General features: G+C 31.8%; 2 protein-coding genes and 1 pseudogene across 2 annotated transcripts; 2 read left to right on the top strand and 1 right to left on the bottom strand.

Annotated features, from left to right (window-relative positions):
- Window positions 1-562: 562 nt before the first annotated feature.
- On the top strand, window positions 563-5,191 carry LOC129301387 (serine/threonine-protein kinase CTR1-like). The gene is made up of 9 exons (XM_054939947.1): window positions 563-656; window positions 714-769; window positions 821-844; window positions 1,768-1,920; window positions 2,088-2,251; window positions 2,556-2,703; window positions 2,769-2,891; window positions 3,751-3,838; window positions 4,616-5,191. Exons 1-9 carry the CDS (start codon window positions 563-565, stop codon window positions 4,807-4,809), a joined length of 1,044 nt encoding a protein of 347 aa, XP_054795922.1. The 3' UTR covers window positions 4,810-5,191.
- Window positions 5,192-10,620: 5,429 nt separating this feature from the next.
- On the top strand, window positions 10,621-13,377 carry LOC129301388 (peroxisomal 2,4-dienoyl-CoA reductase [(3E)-enoyl-CoA-producing]-like). Its single transcript, XM_054939948.1, has 5 exons — window positions 10,621-10,914; window positions 11,277-11,436; window positions 12,147-12,316; window positions 12,392-12,611; window positions 12,991-13,377. The coding sequence occupies exons 1-5, from the start codon at window positions 10,723-10,725 to the stop codon at window positions 13,143-13,145; spliced, it is 897 nt and encodes a 298-aa protein (XP_054795923.1). The 5' UTR covers window positions 10,621-10,722; the 3' UTR covers window positions 13,146-13,377.
- Window positions 13,378-13,767: 390 nt separating this feature from the next.
- On the bottom strand, window positions 13,768-19,575 carry LOC129301386 (uncharacterized; annotated as a pseudogene).
- Between the last annotated feature and the right edge of the window lie 2,016 nt (window positions 19,576-21,591).

The following is a 21,591-nucleotide window of genomic DNA, read 5'->3' as shown; positions in this document are numbered from 1 at the left end:
AGTACTTTGCAGCAGCTTCCTTCCGTTAATCATTATGATGATCCAGCATCCGAACTTCCAGAGATCATTTGGAATGACCTTTAGGAAGGAGTCCAATGATGATTGTGTGACACAAGCACTACCCTGTTTCTTCTACTGAGCACCCAGTTGATGATGTTTCTCAAGATTTTCCCTCTAATGTTTTTTCCAAGCAAGCACAAGGTGTTCTTATTGATATTGATGATCGATTTCCCCGTAATTGCTTTCTAATATGTACTCTCAAGCAACACTTGCAGAAGATTCATCCAGTCTACTTCCGCTAACCAAGGATGGAGTTAGTGTGAGCATAGCCATGGAAATCATGAACCTAAACCATGGTCATATTTTCATAAATTGGCACAAGGGCTTGATAATGTGACCTTGATTGACCGGGACCATCATGATTTCTCACCTGCACTAGGAAATGAAGCCGGGATAATAAAATTCCCCTGATACATACACCGGTAATGACTGATGGAATATCTCGAGATCATGTAGAATCTCCCGCCCCAACTTTGGTGAAGAAATCAGAAAGACGGGAGGGATGATTGGAACTGAAACTGCTGAATCAAATTATGGTCATAATCATTCCCAAATGAAGGAAACTGAAAGCATGCAGTTTGACTATGATGGGAAACGTAAGAGCACAAGAATCAGAATATGAGGTATGCTTCTGATGACTTTTTTGGTTTCAGAATCTGTTCAGATCGCTTTTCTTTTGACACATATTTTTATGGCTTCATCTAGGATGGTCAATTTTGAAAAAGAAACAGTAGTCTACCACCTCTGGATCATTCTATAGGAGATGTTGATCAATACCTTTCAGGTATCATTCTTGTGTATCTATATCTTCTTTGCTTTGATGTCAGTTATTCTGTTTTGTCTTCTTTCTCTTTCCCCCAATGGTATAAAGAATGCTTTATCGGGAAAGTTTTCCTGTACTTTGATTACAGGGGTGTGCACTTATCATATTGTTGAAAATTTTGGATCAACTCATTTGTATGAACGAAGTAAATATAGGTTCACTGTTTAGTAAATATGGTATGTGATGTGTTTCTTTGCTCTGAATGGAACTGTGAGCCTGGAACATTGTTAAGTTACCTAAATGGAAAACACTTTGAATTCATAGTTTCGTTGTTCTCCTTTGAGGATTACTTGCCATGATGGATGAAGGGAAGTTTCATCTTTCTAATAATCGGTAGAATTGTTTTTTTATTCATGGTTTTGTGTTCACAGTGAAATTAATGATAAAGGTGACTGGTAGCTGTATCCTAATATATTTCAATTTTCATTCTTGCTGCTTTAACTCCTAGCACGTCTTTTAAAAAAAAACAAAATTCAGTCCTCTGAAAATTATTCATCACACAACTCTTCAAATATGCATTTATAGATCTATTCTTAAATCATTTTTGCCATCATGTAGTCGAGGAAACTATGCTCCAAGTAGTTTTGAAACAGGCCTTATAATTAATTTTCCATTTTGGTTTCACAAGGTTTGATCATAGAGGTGCTGATACAATGCCAAGGAACACTTCAACCCTAAAGTTTAAGACGTTAAGAAGATTAAATAGTTTTATAATAATATCTAACAGATCTCTATACATTGATGGGCCTTGTGTTTCCCTCAGGGGTTGAAGTGTTAAATATCATTGATGGGCCTATAGTTAATTCCTGGTCATTTGCTTCAAAATGTTTTGTATATGTACTGATAGGTTCTAAATGTTTTTCTTTGCCTTGTGGAATTTATAGTTCATAAAGAATGAAGATCTTGAAGAGTTGAAGGAACTGGGTTCTGGTACCTTTGGGACTGTTTATCATGGAAAATGGCGGGGGACCGATGTTGCCATTAAAAGAATCAAGAAAAGCTGCTTCACTGGTCGATCATCTGAACAAGAAAGACTGGTAAGTTGCAATTCAATTCCTATCAGCATAAAATGTGCTATTTATTTATTTATTTTTAATTACGCCCTATTGAGCCCCCCTTCATGGGGACAAAGGAAAAAGCTCTCCATCTCTCAAACTCTTTATCAGAGCATTAATGGTACAGTATATTTCCTTCCTTTTTCCAGACTCTAGAGTTCTGGCGCGAAGCTGACATACTTTCCAAACTTCATCATCCAAATGTGGTGGCATTTTATGGTGTGGTTCAGGATGGACCTGGTGGAACAATGGCCACTGTTACTGAATTCATGGTGGATGGTTCGCTTAGGCATGTATTACTTCGCAAGGATAGGTAAAGAATTTCTACTTAGTTTTTTTCTACCTGTGACATTGGGTAATAAATTTTATTCAAATCGTTTCATTTAAGGTCAAGGCTTGCTCCTGCTCTATATTCGGTAAGTAATATAGGCATGTGCTGATAAAAACTCTCTCTTTTTGATAGAAGGCATGCCAATTTCCTATTTCTTTTGGATAGTTTTCAAATTAGGTAGCTGCCTGAGCCGTAGGCATCAAAGTATTTATCATGTCAAAGTGTTCAAGTGATGGATTCGAAGTTGCCAGGCTGTGTTTTTAACTTAGCATAATTTTGATTGCAGGTATCTTGATCGTAGGAAGAGGCTGATAATTGCCATGGATGCTGCTTTTGGAATGGAATATTTGCACTCAAAAAATATTGTGCATTTTGACTTAAAATGTGACAATTTGCTTGTGAACATGAAAGATCCTTTACGGCCAATCTGCAAGGTACTTATCCTGTGATCATGATTTCAAAACTTGTGTCTTGAGAAGACTAATAAATTTGCTCTTAGGTTGGAGATTTTGGGTTGTCAAAAATCAAAAGAAATACCCTGGTATCCGGTGGTGTGCGAGGAACCTTGCCATGGATGGCGCCAGAGCTGCTGAATGGCAGCAGCAACAAAGTCTCAGAAAAGGTAAATTATGATAGGTCGATCATGTAATGTGTTTTTACCGCTGCTTAAAGGATATACATAGATATAGTGTTGAGCATTGTCCAGTTTATGGATATACGTTAAGTCAAAGCTTGTTCAGGTCAGATTATATGGGTATAAGGTTTACTCCGGTGGTTTTCTATATTTGCTAGACTTGAGCCTGAGATCATATTTAAGATGATATGGTGCCAAATCACTGCAACCAATTACTATTGATCACTAATAAATATATTGCAATTGAGTTGTAGTGATCTCTTATCCAGATGTTAAATGGCTTTTATCTCTCATGATGAAATTCTCATATTAGACAAACTCATTTTCCAGTATTCAGGACTCACCCTTCCCTCTCACTATCTGTTAGTGCTCAAATACCTGTGCGTGCATGCGTGTTTTCTGAGCATTTAACCACCCCTTATTCTCCTATTTCATTCTTCCATTACATTGTAAATCTTATTTTATTTGGGGGTTGTATGAATTTTCATCTCTTAATAATCATTGGCAAAGAAACCCTGAAAGCTGATGTTTTCTTAGTGGCCATCTTTATCTCCTATATTTCTTTTCTTTTCTTTTTTTAATTGCTAAAAGTTTAGGTGTGTTGGGTCCTAGGAGTTCATTAGGGCCAGGGTGTATCTCTGGGCTCAATGCTTAGAGAGATGTTTATAGATTGCCCATTAAGAAGGGTTTTATATCAGCAATGAGATTTGTTACTACAACCTTGTGGGTTATTGGTCAAATCCTTACTAATTATGACAACCTTTTGTTGGTTATTTCTTATATTTCTCATTTTCTTCATCATCCTGTCTTGCAAGCAGTATTTGATGAATTGCTTTTTGATTTGTAGGTTGATGTATTCTCCTTTGGCATAGTATTATGGGAGATTCTAACGGGTGAGGAGCCGTATGCCAATATGCACTATGGTGCAATTATAGGTATGATAATTTTTGTTTTCTTTAACTTATCTACATAAAGCGTCAGCTTAAATCTTGTTGCATCCTTCTGAATTGGTTTCCTACATCTTTGTTAATAGCTTAAAGTCACAATTCCTTTGGACATAGCTAAACATAATGCTCAACGGCTAAGAACAAGCCAGCGAAGCCCTCAAAATGAAACAGTAACACCTGACCCTTATAGCCAACTCGACATATGTCAACAAGAGTTTTGGGACAAATCAATTTCAAAAATCAATCCGGATTTCTTGCATTCATGAAAGTGAATCATATAGGACAACTAGAGATATAGATAGAGAAAAAGAATGAATCGTGTGTAAAAATTGGTCTGAGCGTTTAGAGTTACTCTTTGTGGACCACAATATAGGTGTTAGTAACTATTTCACGGTTTTAAAAAAAAACAAAGAAAGTTACGTGAAACTTTCGTCTCTTGAAAATTTTTATATTTTTCAATTATACTCTCATTAAATATTCTATTTAGGTGCATTGATAATGACAATTGAAATTTTAAATGCATCATTTCAAAAAGAGTAATGAATGAAGGATATAGTTGGAAAATCAATTATAAAAACTGTCTAATACCCTATATTTTAAAATAAGTAATAATTTTAAAAGATGTCTTATATGGTGGTATGGAAGAAATATTTTTTGTGTTTTACTGTCACAAAGAATCCAATTGTTAGGCCTGACAACACATACATGAATGATAACGGATTTAAACTTCCGAAATACTATGTTACTAAAATTCTGTCCATGCAGGTGGGATAGTAAATAACACATTAAGGCCAACAATCCCAAGTAATTGTGATTTGGAATGGAGAACACTAATGGAGCAATGTTGGGCGCCGAATCCTGCAGCCCGGCCGTCCTTCTCCGAAATCACTCGTCGCTTGCGTGTAATGTCAGCAGCAGCGAATCAATCCAAAGCACAAGGCCACAAAGCAGCTAAATGATTGTAAAAGAGATACTCATGCTGTTTTTCCTACCCCCTTATATATATATATATATATATATATATATGATGGCCATTGATACTGTCAAATTAATTCATTGAATGATACCCCATGGAAGCAATATTTTACCAGGGGTGGTGAGAATCTTGTAGGTTGTCTATTTATTTTCTTTCATCTAATTCTATACTGAGCAAGTTTTTTGTTGCATCTGTACTGCTGCAGAATTGCAAAATAGAAACTTTGGTTTCTATTATGGTTTCTGTTGTTGGTTTCTTTTTTCTCTTCCGTAGTTTTAATCTGGCTTTGGTTTGAAGATTGATAATGTTAGCTCCAAAACTGTTTCTAGTTTGAGTAGTGATGAAATTTGATTCTCAATTTCTCATTTATAGCCTAGTTAAGCATATGTCTCATGAGACGCGTAGAATTTGTTTTTGAAAAAAGTCAGATTTGTTATTTCCTTGTTTTTTAAGCTTTCCTTTCCGTGTAAATGCTTTGCTTTTTGTTTTCAATGCTTGCTTAATTTATGGGATCCATCATCAAATTTGTTGCATGGATCTCTCTCTCTCTCTCCTCTCTCTCTCTCTCTCTCTCTCTATATATAATATATATATATGGGCTTTAGATATCCATTATCACAATTTTTTTTTAAACTACGTGCACTTGTTTTGAAAATAAAAATAATGTAAGACATTAAGATGAGGGAAATGAACAAGGCAAGGAAAAATTAGAGGAGAAAAATAATGAGTGATTTTCATTCACTTCAAGTTTGTGATCACCTGATACATGCTTCGTATTCATCGGACACAAGTCCTTAAATTTGTTTAACACAAAGAATACATCTATATAATTGTAGAATATATAATAAGTGTATTAATCATAAAAAAACTCTCATACACATCCACAAATAAATTACAATATTTATAACACACTTCATCAATAACTAAAATTGAAGTACATAATGGAAATCTATCAAATTACTATATTTTTACCATAAAAATGGGAAGACCATGAAAATAGGAAAAATAGTAATAAAATCTCAAAAATATATAAATGATAATCAAGTCTTTTGAAACACCATAATTTCTCTAAAATCTTTAAATACTTTTCTAACATCAATTATTTTAGGTTAAATGATTAAATTGCCTCTTGTTTAACATAAAAATAAGGGGTTTAGCTTTATTTTTTCAATTACAATTTTTTGTTTAAATAATTGCAACTTTTGTCATGTGAATCGCAAAAATTGAATAAAAAATTATAACTTCTCATGTAAAATTTCTTATATGATTAATAAACAAGTTCTGAAAATAATCAATTCTAATCATAACTTTAATTTGTGAATCGCAAAAATTAAACAAGAAATCACAACATTCCCCTCATAAACTCGTTATTTTTTTTATTTTAAATAAGGGACAATTTAATCATTAAATCTAAAATTATTAATGTCAAAAAAGTATCTAAGAACTTTGAAAAATTATAATATTTCTAGAAGTCTGATTGTCATTTATATATTTTAATAAGAGTTTACTATCTTTTTTTATAAAAATATAGGGTTCAAATTTTACACAACAAATGGTTATTTTTTAAATCAAATGATAATGATAATGCAAATAAGATCTAAAAAAAAAAAGATTAAGAAGCCCCACAAAATATTTAATCCTAAGAAATAACGAACAGCTTTCACTTTCACTATTAATTGAACTCAAAATAATTCATGCACTTTGTGTTTTGGGAAGTTTATTACTTTCATGTTATTGAAACCTAACTATTCATTACCAAGTGAGTACAGCATAAGGTTAGATACATTTCAAGATAAATGTATATCACCTGATTGCTACAAAGGCCGCCAATCCTTATTTTTTTTAAGGAAATTATTTCACCATTTTCAATACTCCAATGAAGATTATCAGTAATGATATTACTCGATTTCACATAACTTTTTAAATAGGTGAAGTAGAAGTTTTGAAATGAAAGTAAAACCATTTTTAGTTGAAAAATATTCATGGCTCAGTACTTCACTTTATAGTTGGACTTAGTAAGACACTATAGCTTCTCTAGTATCTGCAAAAAGACATAGGTATCTTAATGGAACAGTATGGTGTAATAGTTTTTATTATTTACTTTAAAGTGGTTTTTTTTTTATATAGAAAGTGGGTGGTTTTGTACTTTTGTTTACTATCATGCAAATGTCTTTTGTTTTTCTAATAAACCAAATGTCTTTGTTTTAAATTAACGAAAATAGAAACAAGTAATTAAAATTGATTTTATTTTGCTCGAATTGATTTAATTTTCAACTTAATTCTATGTGGATAAAAGCATTATTGTTAGAAATTCTCCTAAAATCCTAGCCAAAAAAAAAAAAAACAGACCTCTACTGCTCTTTGTTTGTGTGTGTGTTTTTTTTGTACACTCACAAAAGCACCTAACATTTTCTCCACACGTGATTAATATCCTCCTCCTCGTTATAAAACATGTTACATGTATAACCTTTTTTTTTTTGGACAAAAAACAAAAAAAACAAAAACATGGAGAATCTAGAATCACGTCTGACGTCACGTGTCTCCACATTCCTCATGTATTTCCCTCCGCCACACAAAAGGTGGGACACGTTGGCCAATCTTCAATTAGTCATTTAGAACATAGAAGTTGAAAATTAAAAATTACAAATTATTGTAGTGTGATCTACTATAAATTAAAAATAATAAATCTAAAACATTTTATAATTTGAGAAGAAATTACATACTTCTTCCATTTAAAAATATAAAATATTTTTATTAAATCTCACCCTAATAAAGTACTCCCTCCGGTCCCATTTATAAGTCCAATTTTAGAAGGTGTATTTGGTCCCATTTATAAGTCACCGTGTGTCTTTTTAGGTAATATTTGAGAGGTATTTCCAAAATTACCCTTCATGAGAGAGAAAAAGTAACAGGACATTACTTTTTAGATTTGTTATATAGGGGCATGTTTGGAATTTTACTTACTTTTATTCCTTGTACTTTTATTGTATTGGTATTGATGAGGTTGGTAGAAATAACTTATAAATAGGACCGGAGGGAGTAGTTATTTACTTTTAAACTAATCCTACCTTTTTATATTTACCTCTATAAAATACCTTTTAATAAATATAAAGTTATTATCAATAGGGACACTTTTAAAAAAAAATAATAATTAAACCTCAAAAGATTAAAAATACTTTATATTTTTAAATATTCAACTTTTTAAAAAATACCTTATATTTTTAAGTGGAGGGAGTACTTATATACACAAATTTATAAAAGATTGTAATAATATTTACTCCCTCAGTTCACTATTAATTTTTTTTAAATATCATGTTAATAAATACAAGACATTTTAGGCTTTTTAAATAATAACTAATACAATGTTTTAATTAATATTAAAACAAGCTATTAGATAAGAGTAAAAATTAAAAGAATATGTAATTTTAAATTTTATTAATTAACTAATTAAAATATATAAATTAATTAAAAGTGTTTTATAAAACTGAACGTAAGAAGCATGACAAATACAACCTATCACATATTGTATAATATTCGAATAAAATAAAAAAGGAAACAATATTAGCGTGAAAAGTGAAAAACTGTTGGTATTGACCGCCACTACACAGTTACGTGGATTGAAGAAAATGACGAGTTTTAAACTAATTTACGAAAACGGAAATTTTTAAATAATGATATATTTGATAAATTTTTTATTTATAAATTAATAAATTTCACTTACAAATTTTTATTTTAAGAGTTGCAAATCATAAATAACAAGTTTTGTAAGATCTTGTTCCGTACAAAATGACCTCTAAGGCTCTAACCTTTTCTAATTTTTATTTTATGAGGATCAATAATTTTAATTTCTAAACAGTCATTCATAATCTTAGTGCATTAGCCTTATCATTTAATCATTTCTCACATCACATCCCATTAAGCCACAACAAATCCAAAAATTTAAAAAGTTTAAACACTAACACCTATTCAACTTCAAACAAGTCTGAAATTGAAACTACACTCTAAATAAAGTTAAGAAACACAATAACATTTAAACATCTAACCACACACACAACACAACACAAACATAGAAGATCAAGTGAGGACTCAGGAATGTTTGTCAATTTTTTTTAGATTTGTATTAGTCATCAATCCTTACTTCTTTAGAGTAACTTGATATAGCAAAAAATTTAACTATTGACTTTTTTTCTACAAAATAAACTAAAATAATTAGATCAATAAATAATTATATAGATTATATAATATGGGGGAAGATGTGAAGTAGAATACAAATCAAATAGGTTATTCAAAATTCAAATTACTTTCAAAATCTAAATATGATATAATGATATGTATATCTGTAGCCTCCCATTATTTTATAAATAGGTACCCACCCACTCATACCCATTTTATTCTACACGAGTATGGGTATGGGGGAACTCGTTTTGCAATGAGTCAAGCATACAGGCAAGTTCGCATGTAAAATGTTCACCCTCTATTTATGAGATTTTTACTTGTAAATGGTAGTGGTTATTTTAGGTTTTTGCTGTTCTGTCACATTGTTCTTTTTATAGTAGGGTTCTACTTAATCTTTAAGAGCTGTCAATAACTTATTGCTCAATATTTATGATATTTTTGCCTATAAAAAATAGTATTTGTAGATTTTAGTGTATAGTCATGAACTTTTGGGCACTCTCCTCCCTTACCTTGGTGCTTTTCCTGAGTTATTCTGTATTTTTGCAGTTATGTCATCCTATTTGTTTTATAAGAGGGTTTCACTTAATTTTAGAGAGTTTTAAAAAATTGTGACAAGATAGCTCTTAAAGATAATGTATTTGAGCATGATTTAGAACAGATTTTCTATAAGATTTTCCAACATACACTTGTCAAATTTTCTTGAAAAATGAATTATAAATACTCCATCCAAACTAAAATATAAATCACTTTCTAAACGTATGTGTTGGTTCAAAATACTTCCTTCAATTCTCATTATATGATACTTTCAAAAATGTCACATTTCAAAAAAAACTAGTTTTTTTTATATCATAAAAAAAGATATGTATTTTTATTTTTATCCTTAATTTTAAATAATAATACAATTACATTAAATATCTTCATGCTAATTAAGAATAGATAAAATTAAAAAAAATTTAATTATTACAAAGAGTCCTATATTTTAGACTAAAATTTACTTTTAAAATGTATCTTATAAATAAAATTGGAGAGAATAGTGGGCATTGGGAAAATTTTATGTCTGTCCATCCATTTATACCTTGTTTTTTTTATTCATTGTCTTTAAATACTCCATATTTAAATATCACACACATGTTACTAGTAATTCTTAAAAGGACATAAATAAAAAAATGTAGATATTTTTAAAAAATTAAAATTTCAATTAATATTTTTAATAAATCATAAATTAGTTAATAATGATAAATATTATTGTCTGAAGGAAGTATTGATTTAGTCATTTAAATAGTTTCAATAAGACATCTCAATTATAAATTGGGGAATATATTTAGAATGTAAGTTTTTATTAATAATTAAAATTATTAAATTTTTAATTATTTGAATAAATATTTATCATTTATTTTTCAAAATATTTTGTCCAAAATCTAATTCTCATTAATTTTTTTTTCAGCAGTTAATTGTCATTATCCCCGTACTGTATATGCCTAACAGTTTCTCCGCACGTGATTAACAATTAACATTCTCCTCCTCTTGTCTCTGCCACGTGTCACGCATATATAAAAAAGAGGAAAATGGAAAATGATGAATGGTCTCTGAAATTAACGGAGCAGCTTTTGGTGTTTGTGTTTTGAAAGCACTTGGTGTTGCCCCTGTCCTCTTTCATTCGCTCCCACGCGAACAACGTACTATTAATCACAGTGGGCTGAAAGCTCAGCCGGAGAAACCTATGGCCATGGAGTCAATGTTCAAGCCCGATATACTGAAAGGCAAGGTTGCTCTTCTCACGGGAGGCGGCTCCGGAATCGGCTTTGAAATCTCCACCCAATTCGGCAAACATGGTGCTTCCGTTGCCATCATGGGTCGACGCAAGCAAGTCCTCGATTCTGCTGTTTCTTCTCTCCGCTCACTTGGGATTCCGGTGATTCATCTTTTTTCTGCTACTTGTTTTCGTCTTCCATCACGGGTCTTGCATGTTGTGGTTTCTTATTTCTGAATTTATCGTATTCCTTCCTTTTATTGATCGGCAAGTTTGACCTGAATATCGTTACTGGTCTGTTCTTGAATTGAAGATATTGAATATGTGGTAACTGGTTCCCCTGTTGTGCTCTTTAGACCAATGGTTATTTAGGTATCACCATGTCCGTCTGGTATAGTTAACCGTCAGTTGTGGAATTGTTGGTTGGTGGCTAAAAAGAGTATTTCCTTCCGCGTGATTGCTGGCCGTTATTCAAAGAAGATCAATGGCTTTTCTATTATTATGGATCTTGTTGTTTTGCTCAGGCTGTTGGTTTTGAAGGGGATGTTCGTAAGCAAGAAGATGCAAAAAGAGTTGTGGAATCAACTTATAACCATTTTGGAAGGATTGACATTCTTGTGAATGCTGCAGCTGGAAACTTTTTAGCATCAGCAGAGGATCTGTCTCCTAAAGGATTTAAAACAGGTACTGTATTTCTTAAGTTTCACTTTCTTTATTATTATTATTATTTTTTCTCTAATATGCGCAAAACTGTTCCAGTTCTCCTTTAAAGTGCCGTAAATGGTATGCCGTACGATTCATTGGAAGTGATTTTGGGATGCAATTTTTTTATGCCGTACGATTCATTGGAAGTGATTTTGAGATGCAATTTTTTTGTATGAGTAGAAGACAAAAGACCCTCATTCTCCCCACCCACCCCAATGACAAAGGGGAAAAAAAAAAAAAATTCAGGGATTTCCTATCCTCTGTCTTTTTTATTTTCTTCCTGTTGATAAATTAATTTTAAATCTTGCTGGTAAATTTCAGAATGAAGCAAGCTTGAGTTTTACCATGCGAATGAACACGCTGAAAATCTGTAAAGATTTAAGCAGTTTGTGGATGCTTTTACTACCTGCTATTGTGCATGAGTCATGGAATCCCTAAAATAGAAGATAATTTAGCAACTTTTAAAATTCATATAAAACACTTCTTTTAGGCATAACGTGGTTCGCATCATTGATAAGCTATTATTGCTTAAAGAACACATCCTTCAAAAAAAGTGCTTAGGTAGATGTGTATGTGCCACTTGAGAAGTTACCCCACAAGTCAGGGTTTAGAACATGATGCAGCCAGTTTTTAAATATACTAAAGAGGTAGATACAGGAAGTAGTTATCAATTGTAAATCTTGTTGCAGTTATGGATATTGACTCTGTTGGCACATTTACAATGTGCCATGAAGCATTAAAATATCTCAAGAAAGGAGCACAAGGAAGAAGCTCTTCTGGTGGGGGAACAATATTAAACATTAGTGCTACCTTGCATTATACAGCTTCTTGGTATCAAGTCCATGTGTCAGCAGCTAAGGTCTGTAACATGTTTCCCAGACATTAAACATCACATGGACTTGCATTTAACTTCAAAAAGTTCTCTCTCCAACAGGCAGCTGTTGATGCTATTACGAGAAACTTGGCTCTAGAATGGGGAACAGACTATGATATTAGAGTCAATGGGATTGCACCTGGTCCTATTGGTGATACTTCTGGCATGGATAAGCTGGATCCTCGGGAAATAAATAGCGAAGCCAGACGTCTGCCTTTGTTCAAAATCGGGGATAAATGGGATATTGCCATGGCTGCTCTCTACCTTGTGTCAGATGCAGGTAATTATGTTTACAATTGATGTTTCAAAATCGTGTGTGTGTTTGCTTTACCATAGAAATTGTTTTTTATTGGGTTATATTTTCTTTGTATTCCTTGCAGTCCTTTTCAATCAAATGTTGTCCATGTGCTTTCCACGTCTTTTTAAACATCAACCAGAACCATAATATGTATACAAAGAAATAGAATTCCTTTCCTTTGAAATTAAAACTGGGGTTTCTTGTATTGACAAAGTAGCAATTTTTTAAAATGGGTGTTGTTTTTCCAAGGCATTCGTTTGCCCGTTTCCTCATTTGTTTTTCTTTGTCCATGAAAGCTTCTCATTTCCTTTGCTTCCTTTCTCTCGTCTTTAAATTTAACATTCTTGCAAATTCTTGAAAGGAAAATTTGTCAACGGGACCACTCTGATAGTTGATGGAGGACTCTGGCTGAGCAAGCCTCGTCATCTTCCAAAGGAGGCAGTGAAGCAGGTTTCCCGATCAGTAGAAAAGAGGTCCAGAGTTAATCCAGTTGGTGTTCCAACAAGCAAGTTGTGATTTTGAAACTTCATTTCCTGGTTGTCCCTCTACGTACCAGCAAACTTATTTCTCTTACAGAGTATTACTTTGGAGGTTTCCCATCTCCTTGTACGATTATTAATTCTCATGTTTGCATTCTGGAACTTTTATATTGCGGTAATCCTTTTAAAAGGCATACCAGGGTGATGTAATTTATGCAGCCAACGCTACCTTATAAGATAGAGCTTCTTGTTGTTGTTCTCTTCTAAAATAGCTTCGAAAATTATATTTATTTTCAATTTTTGTTAAAAATATCACATGAAATATCCTTAATTTGCATATATGTATAAGAAATTAAAAGTAAGCGGTAACCTCTTGTTGCCTTCCCATTTTTATATGCTAATAAAATGATATTTAATAATAAATACACAACAAATTATTTAAACTCATCTAACAAAATTAATTTTGCAAAATAATATTCTATAAAATATTGACTCCAATGTTATATTTAACACATAAAACTTGCAGTAAATCAAATTAATCATGATTGGTTCGATTATTGACCCTTGAACCACTAGTTTCCTTTGGTTCAAGGACTGGTTTAGTTTTAAAACCATGCTTATTTGTTCAAGCCATTGGACAAAATTCTAAACAATTACGATAGGTTACAAAATTTACATTATCATACATTTGTTGCTAAACTGCATACAGGCTCCTTGTAAACCATAAGACATCCAATTACAATGATGTTTCAATTATAAAAAAGAATACCAGTATGTCCGAGCTCAGATTCTGTCAAAAATACTATTGTAAAGGATCCGAAGACAGCCAATGGCCAAGAAAATTTCGCTTTTTAGTTGTGTTCATGTAAGGTCTAATGACCCATTCTATTTGAGCTTCATCCTGATCAACTGTTCCCAGCTTTATCTGCAATAACTAAAGAACATGAGTAACTTGCCAATTATGGTGAAACTTCATCCAATGAAATCAGCCATCTGTCATACCCATAAAGGTCCACTTTGGGGACAAGGACGACAGATGTGGAAATCTAAATTATGTAATTCATGCTGAGCAACTAAAGATATAAACAGGACAGAAGCTTGCAAGGAACAGATATTTCAGATCTGTTTAGATCAAAATTTAACAATTTAAATTTATTTATTTATTATTTAATATTATAATAATATTATAATATATTAAATCTTAACCATTGAAGTTGAGATCCAAGCGTGGGGAAAAAAAGCGAAAGGTAAGACGAGGGACTGGTAGAAGCAGTGGCAGAGTCGAGACCTGGAGCCAGAAAGTGCAAAATAATTTAACAAAAAAATTAATATTTTAAAAAATAATAATTATGCAAAGACTAAAATTGTAATATCATAAATAGATTGGTCATCATTTTTCATTTTAAAAAATTATATCGAGCATCTTGATATGATCTTTAATTGTAAATGTGCACTTCACATCTTATATAGATCATTATTAAAATATTATATATCTAACAAGTTTTTAAGCTCAAATATTTTTTATTTAATTCAAAGGGTGAAAAATATCAAGAGTAGGAGTGTAAAGTTGCAAAATTTACATACTCCACTTGTTATTTTTCCCAAAGTTTTGCATCCCCTCTGGTTAATGTGGCTCCACAACTGGGTAGGAGGAGGAAAGCTAACTCCAATATTATAAGGGTGCAAACAGAAAAAATGACATGCGCACAGAAGTTTGATCCTATATAAGATCTTGATCTTTGACAATTTTGATTCAAAACTTCTTTCAATGTCATAATTTTACCGAAAGGTAAGCAACCTTTCCCTCACTTTTTAAGGAGATCATTAAGTGCATACCCCATTTACTTCAATTAGTTTATTTTATTTAACTTTAATACATCATTAGTAACATCCAGTTCTGGAGGCATCAAACATACATTTTCAAGTTGAAACATCTACCGGACCTAAGCAATTCATCAGCTAACAAACGAGAGCTTACTAGATAGATTAATAGATGGAAAGACAAAATCATGTCAAAACAAAAGTATATTTAATAAATTCATGACTTGATGAATTCATATTACATGAGTGAAATCTATTCTTAACTGATCAATTTTCAACTTGCCAAGTTTTACTTCTATGAACCTAATTAGGTTGATGACAAAAATTCGTTGAAATTATATATTAATGATATACAAGCAAAATGAAATCGTTTAAAAACTACTCAAATTGAAGGGGGAAAATCATCCTTTTTGCTACAATGTCCACAAGTGAAACAAAAAATTACTTCATGACTACTTAAAGATTTAATTTACCAAGGATACTGTTAATTTTTAAAAAATATATATACAGTGAGATCAGCCAGATAAAGCCGCAACTCAAATCGAGGACCAATTTCCTTCAATTCAACAGATTTAGGACCCCCATGCTTTTCAAATATATGATGCCTTTATGTAACATTTATTGATGAAATACAGTATGCATGTGCATATAAAGAGAGAAAGGCATTATTAATTTCACATGAAAAAGAAGGAAACTCCAATTCACAATAGTTAGGCAACAATGATTGAACAAATAATGCAGAACCCCCCCCCCCCCCCCCCAAAAAAAAAGTGAATAACGGACCAAGTAGAAACTTGCAGCACAAGGTGAGACATCTATCAACACCTTCTACCATGGTGAAGTCATAGTGATTTCACTTAATAAATCATGTGGCATTTAAATTTAATACATATTGGAAACACATTCTAATAATTGTCTCTATTTGGATAAAAAGGGGTGTTTATACAACATTCATAATTACATACGCCTATCAAACCCTTGACAAAAGAAATGCATGGTAGGTTTTATTATAACTTATATATAAAGGTAATTCCTGCCAGAGTAACATTTCACAAAAATGCTTGTTTTAGCCAACCAAAAGGGGGCTATAAGAGGGTTTTCGTTATTGCAATGCATTATGGAGAATCTATTGATTAAATAATAGCAGCCAAACATCATTATCCATAGCAGGCAATGTGAAACTAACCTGAACGAAATATGATCAGACTGATTGGAAAAAGTAATAATGCGCTTTGCATCTGGCTTGGCACTGGAAAAAGACGCTTCAGAATGTTGCCTGTCCTTTTCCCTAGCTGCTGATACAAAATAATAATTCCAGAAATTTCAAGTAGTTGGCACATAAACAAGAAATCACTAATCATTCAAAAAGTAGAAAATCAAAAGGGTGATGCAAATGCATCTGTATTTTTAATTGTTAATAGAAATACCAAACAACAACAACAAACCTTTATCCCACTAAGTGGGGTCGGCTATATGAATTGCAAGATACGATTGTATTCTATCATTTATCAAACTTTTAAAAATAATATTAATTAAGAAATCGCGTTCAATAACTTCAAAGAGTATTCTCTTAGGCCTTCCTCTACCCCTCTTAATAGGGCTTAAAATTATATGTTTCACTTTTCTCACTCGTGCCTCCCACTGTCTTCTTTGTACATGCCCAAACCATCTTAAATAATTTTCTATCATTTTTTTCTCAATAGGTGCTACCCTCACTTTTTCGCATACGTGCTCATTTCGAATTTTATCTTTGTGTGTATGTCCGCATATCCATCATAACATTCTCATCTCTGCTACTCCAACTTTATGCTTTACTATCCTATTAGAGCCCAGCATTCACTACTATATAACACAGCCGGACTGATAACAATACAATAAAACTTTCCTTTAAGGTTATTAGGCACCTTACGGTTGCAAATAACTGCTTTAGCTTTTCTCCAATTAAATCACCCAGCTTAAATCCTATATGAAATATCCTCATTGATTTTGCCATCATTTTGAATAATGGCTCCCAAATATCTAAACTTTTCCACTTGAGGTGTAATTTAATCTCCTAATTTCACTTCTAAATTGCTGTCGACTAATCTCTTACTAAATTTACAATATAAATATTTCATCTTACTCCTATTCAGTCGGAAACCTTTCGACTCTAATGTCCTCCTTTATAACTCAAGTTTACAATTAACCTCTTCTCTTGTTTTTGCTATAAGAACTATACTGTCACACCCCAAAAATAGAGGGTGACCGGCACGGGTGTGAATTGCATCGCACATTCTTGTAAGCCTTAAAATGAAAATTCATTCTATTTTCTAAAAAAAAATCAGATTATATGAAAATTTTAAAACTTTTGTTATTAATTGTCATAACACAAAGTTTCAATGTTTTTGTAAAAATTTTAACAGAACATCCCCTGTAAATAGGATCTCCCAAAAACTTTTACTACACAAAAATTTTTGTAAACATTATATCAATCAGGAGCTCAGTTCCTTACAGCCAACAGACCACATATACATTAAAAAAAAACTCTAACTATAGTTTATGTAGAGCAACAAATCTTACTTCTAAACTAAAATACATGAGTCTTAAATATTTACATCAAGAGGTAACAATACCAAATAAAATTTCCATCCAATAGAGCTGTATGCCCTTCAGAAGTCAGTGGTAGAATTAGCATCAACTAATGAATTGAGACTAAAATAATTTTCCAATGAATAGCGTCCCAACAATAAATAATTGAACATGAATAAAAAGAAAGTTAAAATAATTATGCAATTTAAAGAGGCAACGATCTTCATAACAATTTAGTCAACTTTTGAAATAAAAGAACTCTATAAAATTTTAAATAAAAATCTTGAATCATTAAAATATCGTATCAAATAATATTATTACTTGATTACAGGAAGAAAATAAATAAAATAAATAATTATAAATAATTTACTATTTAAAACCAATGGGATGTAAAATTTTCAAACAATCAATTCATATAATAGGGACTTATCAGAATAAAAACAAACGTGGACACATAGTCCACGAGGATAAATAACCAAATGTAGCCGAAGCTACGAAACAAATGTGAATACACAGTTCACAAGGGTAAATAACCAAATGCAGTCGAAGCTACGAAACAAACGTGGACACATAGTCCACAAGGGTAAATAACCAAACGTGGCTGAAGCTACGAAATCAAACACGGGTACAAGGCCCATGAATAACAAATGTGAGAATGAAGCTCACGAAAATCAAACTAACTAGTCATTTACCAAGGTGCGCCAAAGGCTAACGAAACCGCCGCTAGCAACCAATGTTCTATAATAAGTTCCTTTCAAATCCAATTTCAAACATGCGAGAAAATCATCAGTAATAAATAAAGTTTTCATTTTTAAAATCAAACTCGCATGAATCATTCTCTGTATCAATACAATGTTCGATAAAATGAAATCTTATAATCAAAGTTCAAACTTATATTTATTAATTAATTAAAATTTCAAAACTGATAAAGGTAATTTTACAAAATAAAAAGTTTAATGAACATACTATTCAATAACCACATCGTTTTATTAAAACAATTTGCATAAAATGTATTATTTTAGTAAAGAAACCTTTATTGAAAAAACAGTTAGGACATCATTCACTTACTTGAAATTTCTCCAAAATTTAAATTTCTCCTCTCAACTTTAATCAAACTTCTCCTCTTTCAAACACCTTATAAATCATATTAAAATTTTATTTAACTCTTAGCCAATACAATAATTCCATTTCAACAGTCTCATCGATAATCAACTATAATACATTTGAAACTTTAAAACCAAAGCTTTTGTTTAAACAATATTCTTCATTAACATTTTGTCAATATACTAAATACATCCTTTCCAATCCCCTCATAAAAAAAAACTCTAGCATTTAAATATTTTCTCAACAAACTATCGATGTCCAAGCATTTTAGTAATCACATATTATTAATTTCACAGTCAAATGTCCTTTGCAACTTTCAAGTTAAATTTATACATTAATCACATCTAGGCTAACTTTGCTTCTCACAAGAATCAAAGAAATTTCAAAATCAAGTTTAATTCTACCAACAAACATTTTAACAAACATCTTATAAACACTAATCTCCAATTATCCTATTTAAGCTCTTTTCTTTCAACTTCATTCTCACAATTACTCAATATCAACCAATCCAATCAAATCAATTTAGCTTAAATATTTGAACCATATAAATATCATTATTAAGCCTCAAGACAGGTTTTTTACAGCTCAATTTGAATTCCTTTCTTTTCCCACGTTCAACATGGGCATCAGAAAATTAAAGGAAAACTCATACTCTCAACAATATCATCGCATCCACTTACATGCATGGATTATTTGAAGAGAAGAAGGAGAGATATAAGCTTCTAACATTAGATAAATTAACACACACAAATAGGGGAGGAAGAGAAAATTTCGTGTGCACAGGGGAATAAAGGTTGTTGCTGAGCACAAAAGATGAGTAGATGGATGACTGATAAAGGAAATAAAGGAAGCAAGCCATTTAACTCACCTGTATAATCACACCAATAATGAAGAAACACAGCCTCGTCGATCTAGAATAGAGGAGTAGAAGAGAAACAGAAGCCACGAGTCTGACAGACCAGCGATGGACGGAGCTGCAACAAAACGCCAGCGACAGTCACGGGCGGAAGAGACAGAGACGAAGGTGCAGAGAAAGAAACATGGGTTAATCAGATTAGAGCATCCTTCTCTCTCTCTCTCTCTCTCTCTCTCTCGTTTTCTAGAGCCCCCTTAAAGAAACGAAAAGGATGAAGATTTTTTTTTATCAGATGATGAGGAGGACAATTTCATGATTTCAGGGGAAAACAAAGTAAAAATCTCCTTGGTCTCAATCAGATTTGAACTTGAGACTTGATGGAATAATACTTATTCAACTGCCACTACATCAACTTTCTTTTCTTGTCATATTTGTCTAAAAATTAATATAAACTATAATTAAAATACCAACTTATAAATTTACCCTTCTTTTTTTTTAAACTTAAATTCTTAGGTTATTACATATATCATTTGCGAAGAGCATACATTTATGAATTTTTCCTTGAATATATTTCGTCAAAACATTTAAGATCAAGTTAAACAGATAATAACTCAAAAATGATCCCTGATATAGTCCAATCTTTAAAGGAAAGTCCTTTGTTTGACCACTAAACATTCTTATACTAGTTTTTACCCCTCATACACATCTTGTATGATTTAATATAAGCAATCCGTACTCCCTTCTTTTTAAGGCTTTTCAAAGCACTTCTCTTAGTATATGATCATAAGCTTTTTTTCAAATCATAAAAAACCATGTGTAAATCTTTATCTTTAAATGATACTTTCTATAATCCCCTTAGTAGATAAATTGCCTTTATAGTCGATTTACCTAGCATAAAACCAAATTGATTCTCAGAAATACTTATCTCCAATCTTAACCTATGCTCAATTACTTTATCTCACTTCATTGTGTGGCTTATAAGTTTAATCCCTCTATATTAGTACAATTCTGAATACCCCCTTTATTTTTATAAATAGGAATTAATGTACTTCTCCTCCACTTGTCAGGCATTTTCTTGGACCATAAAATCACATTAAATAATTTAGTTAACCATCTCACCCTTTATTCACCTAAACATTTTCACACTTCAATAGATATACAATCAGGTCCGTTAGCTCTAACATTTGTTATTTTTTAAAAACTTCCTTTACTTCCTTATCACGTATTATTTGATAGAATGACAAATTTTGTTCTCCTTCACAGGTTACTAAATCTTTTAAGTTACTAGATGAACCTTATCTGTCATTGAAAAAAGTTTGGAAAAGTAAGTCTCCCATCTATTTTTAATTTCATCATCTGTAACAAAATTCTTCCCTCTTCATCCATTATACACCTTACATGTTCTAAATCTCTTGATTTTCTTTCCCTACTCTTAACAATCTTATAAATGTTTCATTCTCTTCCTTCATCTCAAGGCTCTTATAAAATTTTTCAAAAGCTTTAGAACTAAACAAGCTTCACTCGCAACTCTTTTAGTTTCCTTCTTAGCCATACGGTATTTCTCTCAATTTTTTTTTTTATTATACAAATGTATGGTTAAAACAGTTTTTCTTATGTTTGATTTTGTCCTGTGCACTATTATTTTATCACAAAACTCCTTATCTCTCGGACCAGAACCTTTTGATTCTCCCCCAAACTACTTTTACAACCTCCCTTATCTTTTTAGCCATATTCTCCCACATGATGTTAGCACTTCCTTGAGATTCTCAAATTTTTTGTCTAAAAGATTCAGCTTGAAAATATTTTGCTTCTCAACCTTTAATTGCCACCACCTAATCCTTGATGCTACTACTTGTTGACATTTTTGAATTTTAATCATAATACACACATCAAGAATAAGGACCCTATGTTGTGTCGTTATAGCATCCCTGAGAATCACCTTGTAATTTTACAAAGTCTTCTATTTGTGTTCCTAACCAAAAGAAAATCAATCTATGACCTTGAGGCTCTACTTTTGTAAGTGATGAGATGCTCATCTCTCTTCTTGAAATAAGTGTTGGCAATTTTAAAATCATATGCCAACGAGAAATCAAGAAGAGTTTGTCTTTCATTGTTTAGCTCTCCAAAATCAAAA

This window comes from Prosopis cineraria, unplaced genomic scaffold (genome assembly GCF_029017545.1).
Source record: "Prosopis cineraria cultivar Desert tree isolate PC_DT_omini unplaced genomic scaffold, ASM2901754v1 PC2085, whole genome shotgun sequence".
Classification (NCBI taxonomy): Eukaryota; Viridiplantae; Streptophyta; class Magnoliopsida; order Fabales; family Fabaceae; genus Prosopis; species Prosopis cineraria.
Note: the sequence above shows the minus strand (reverse complement) of the source record. Positions and strands in the feature narration are given on the sequence as shown.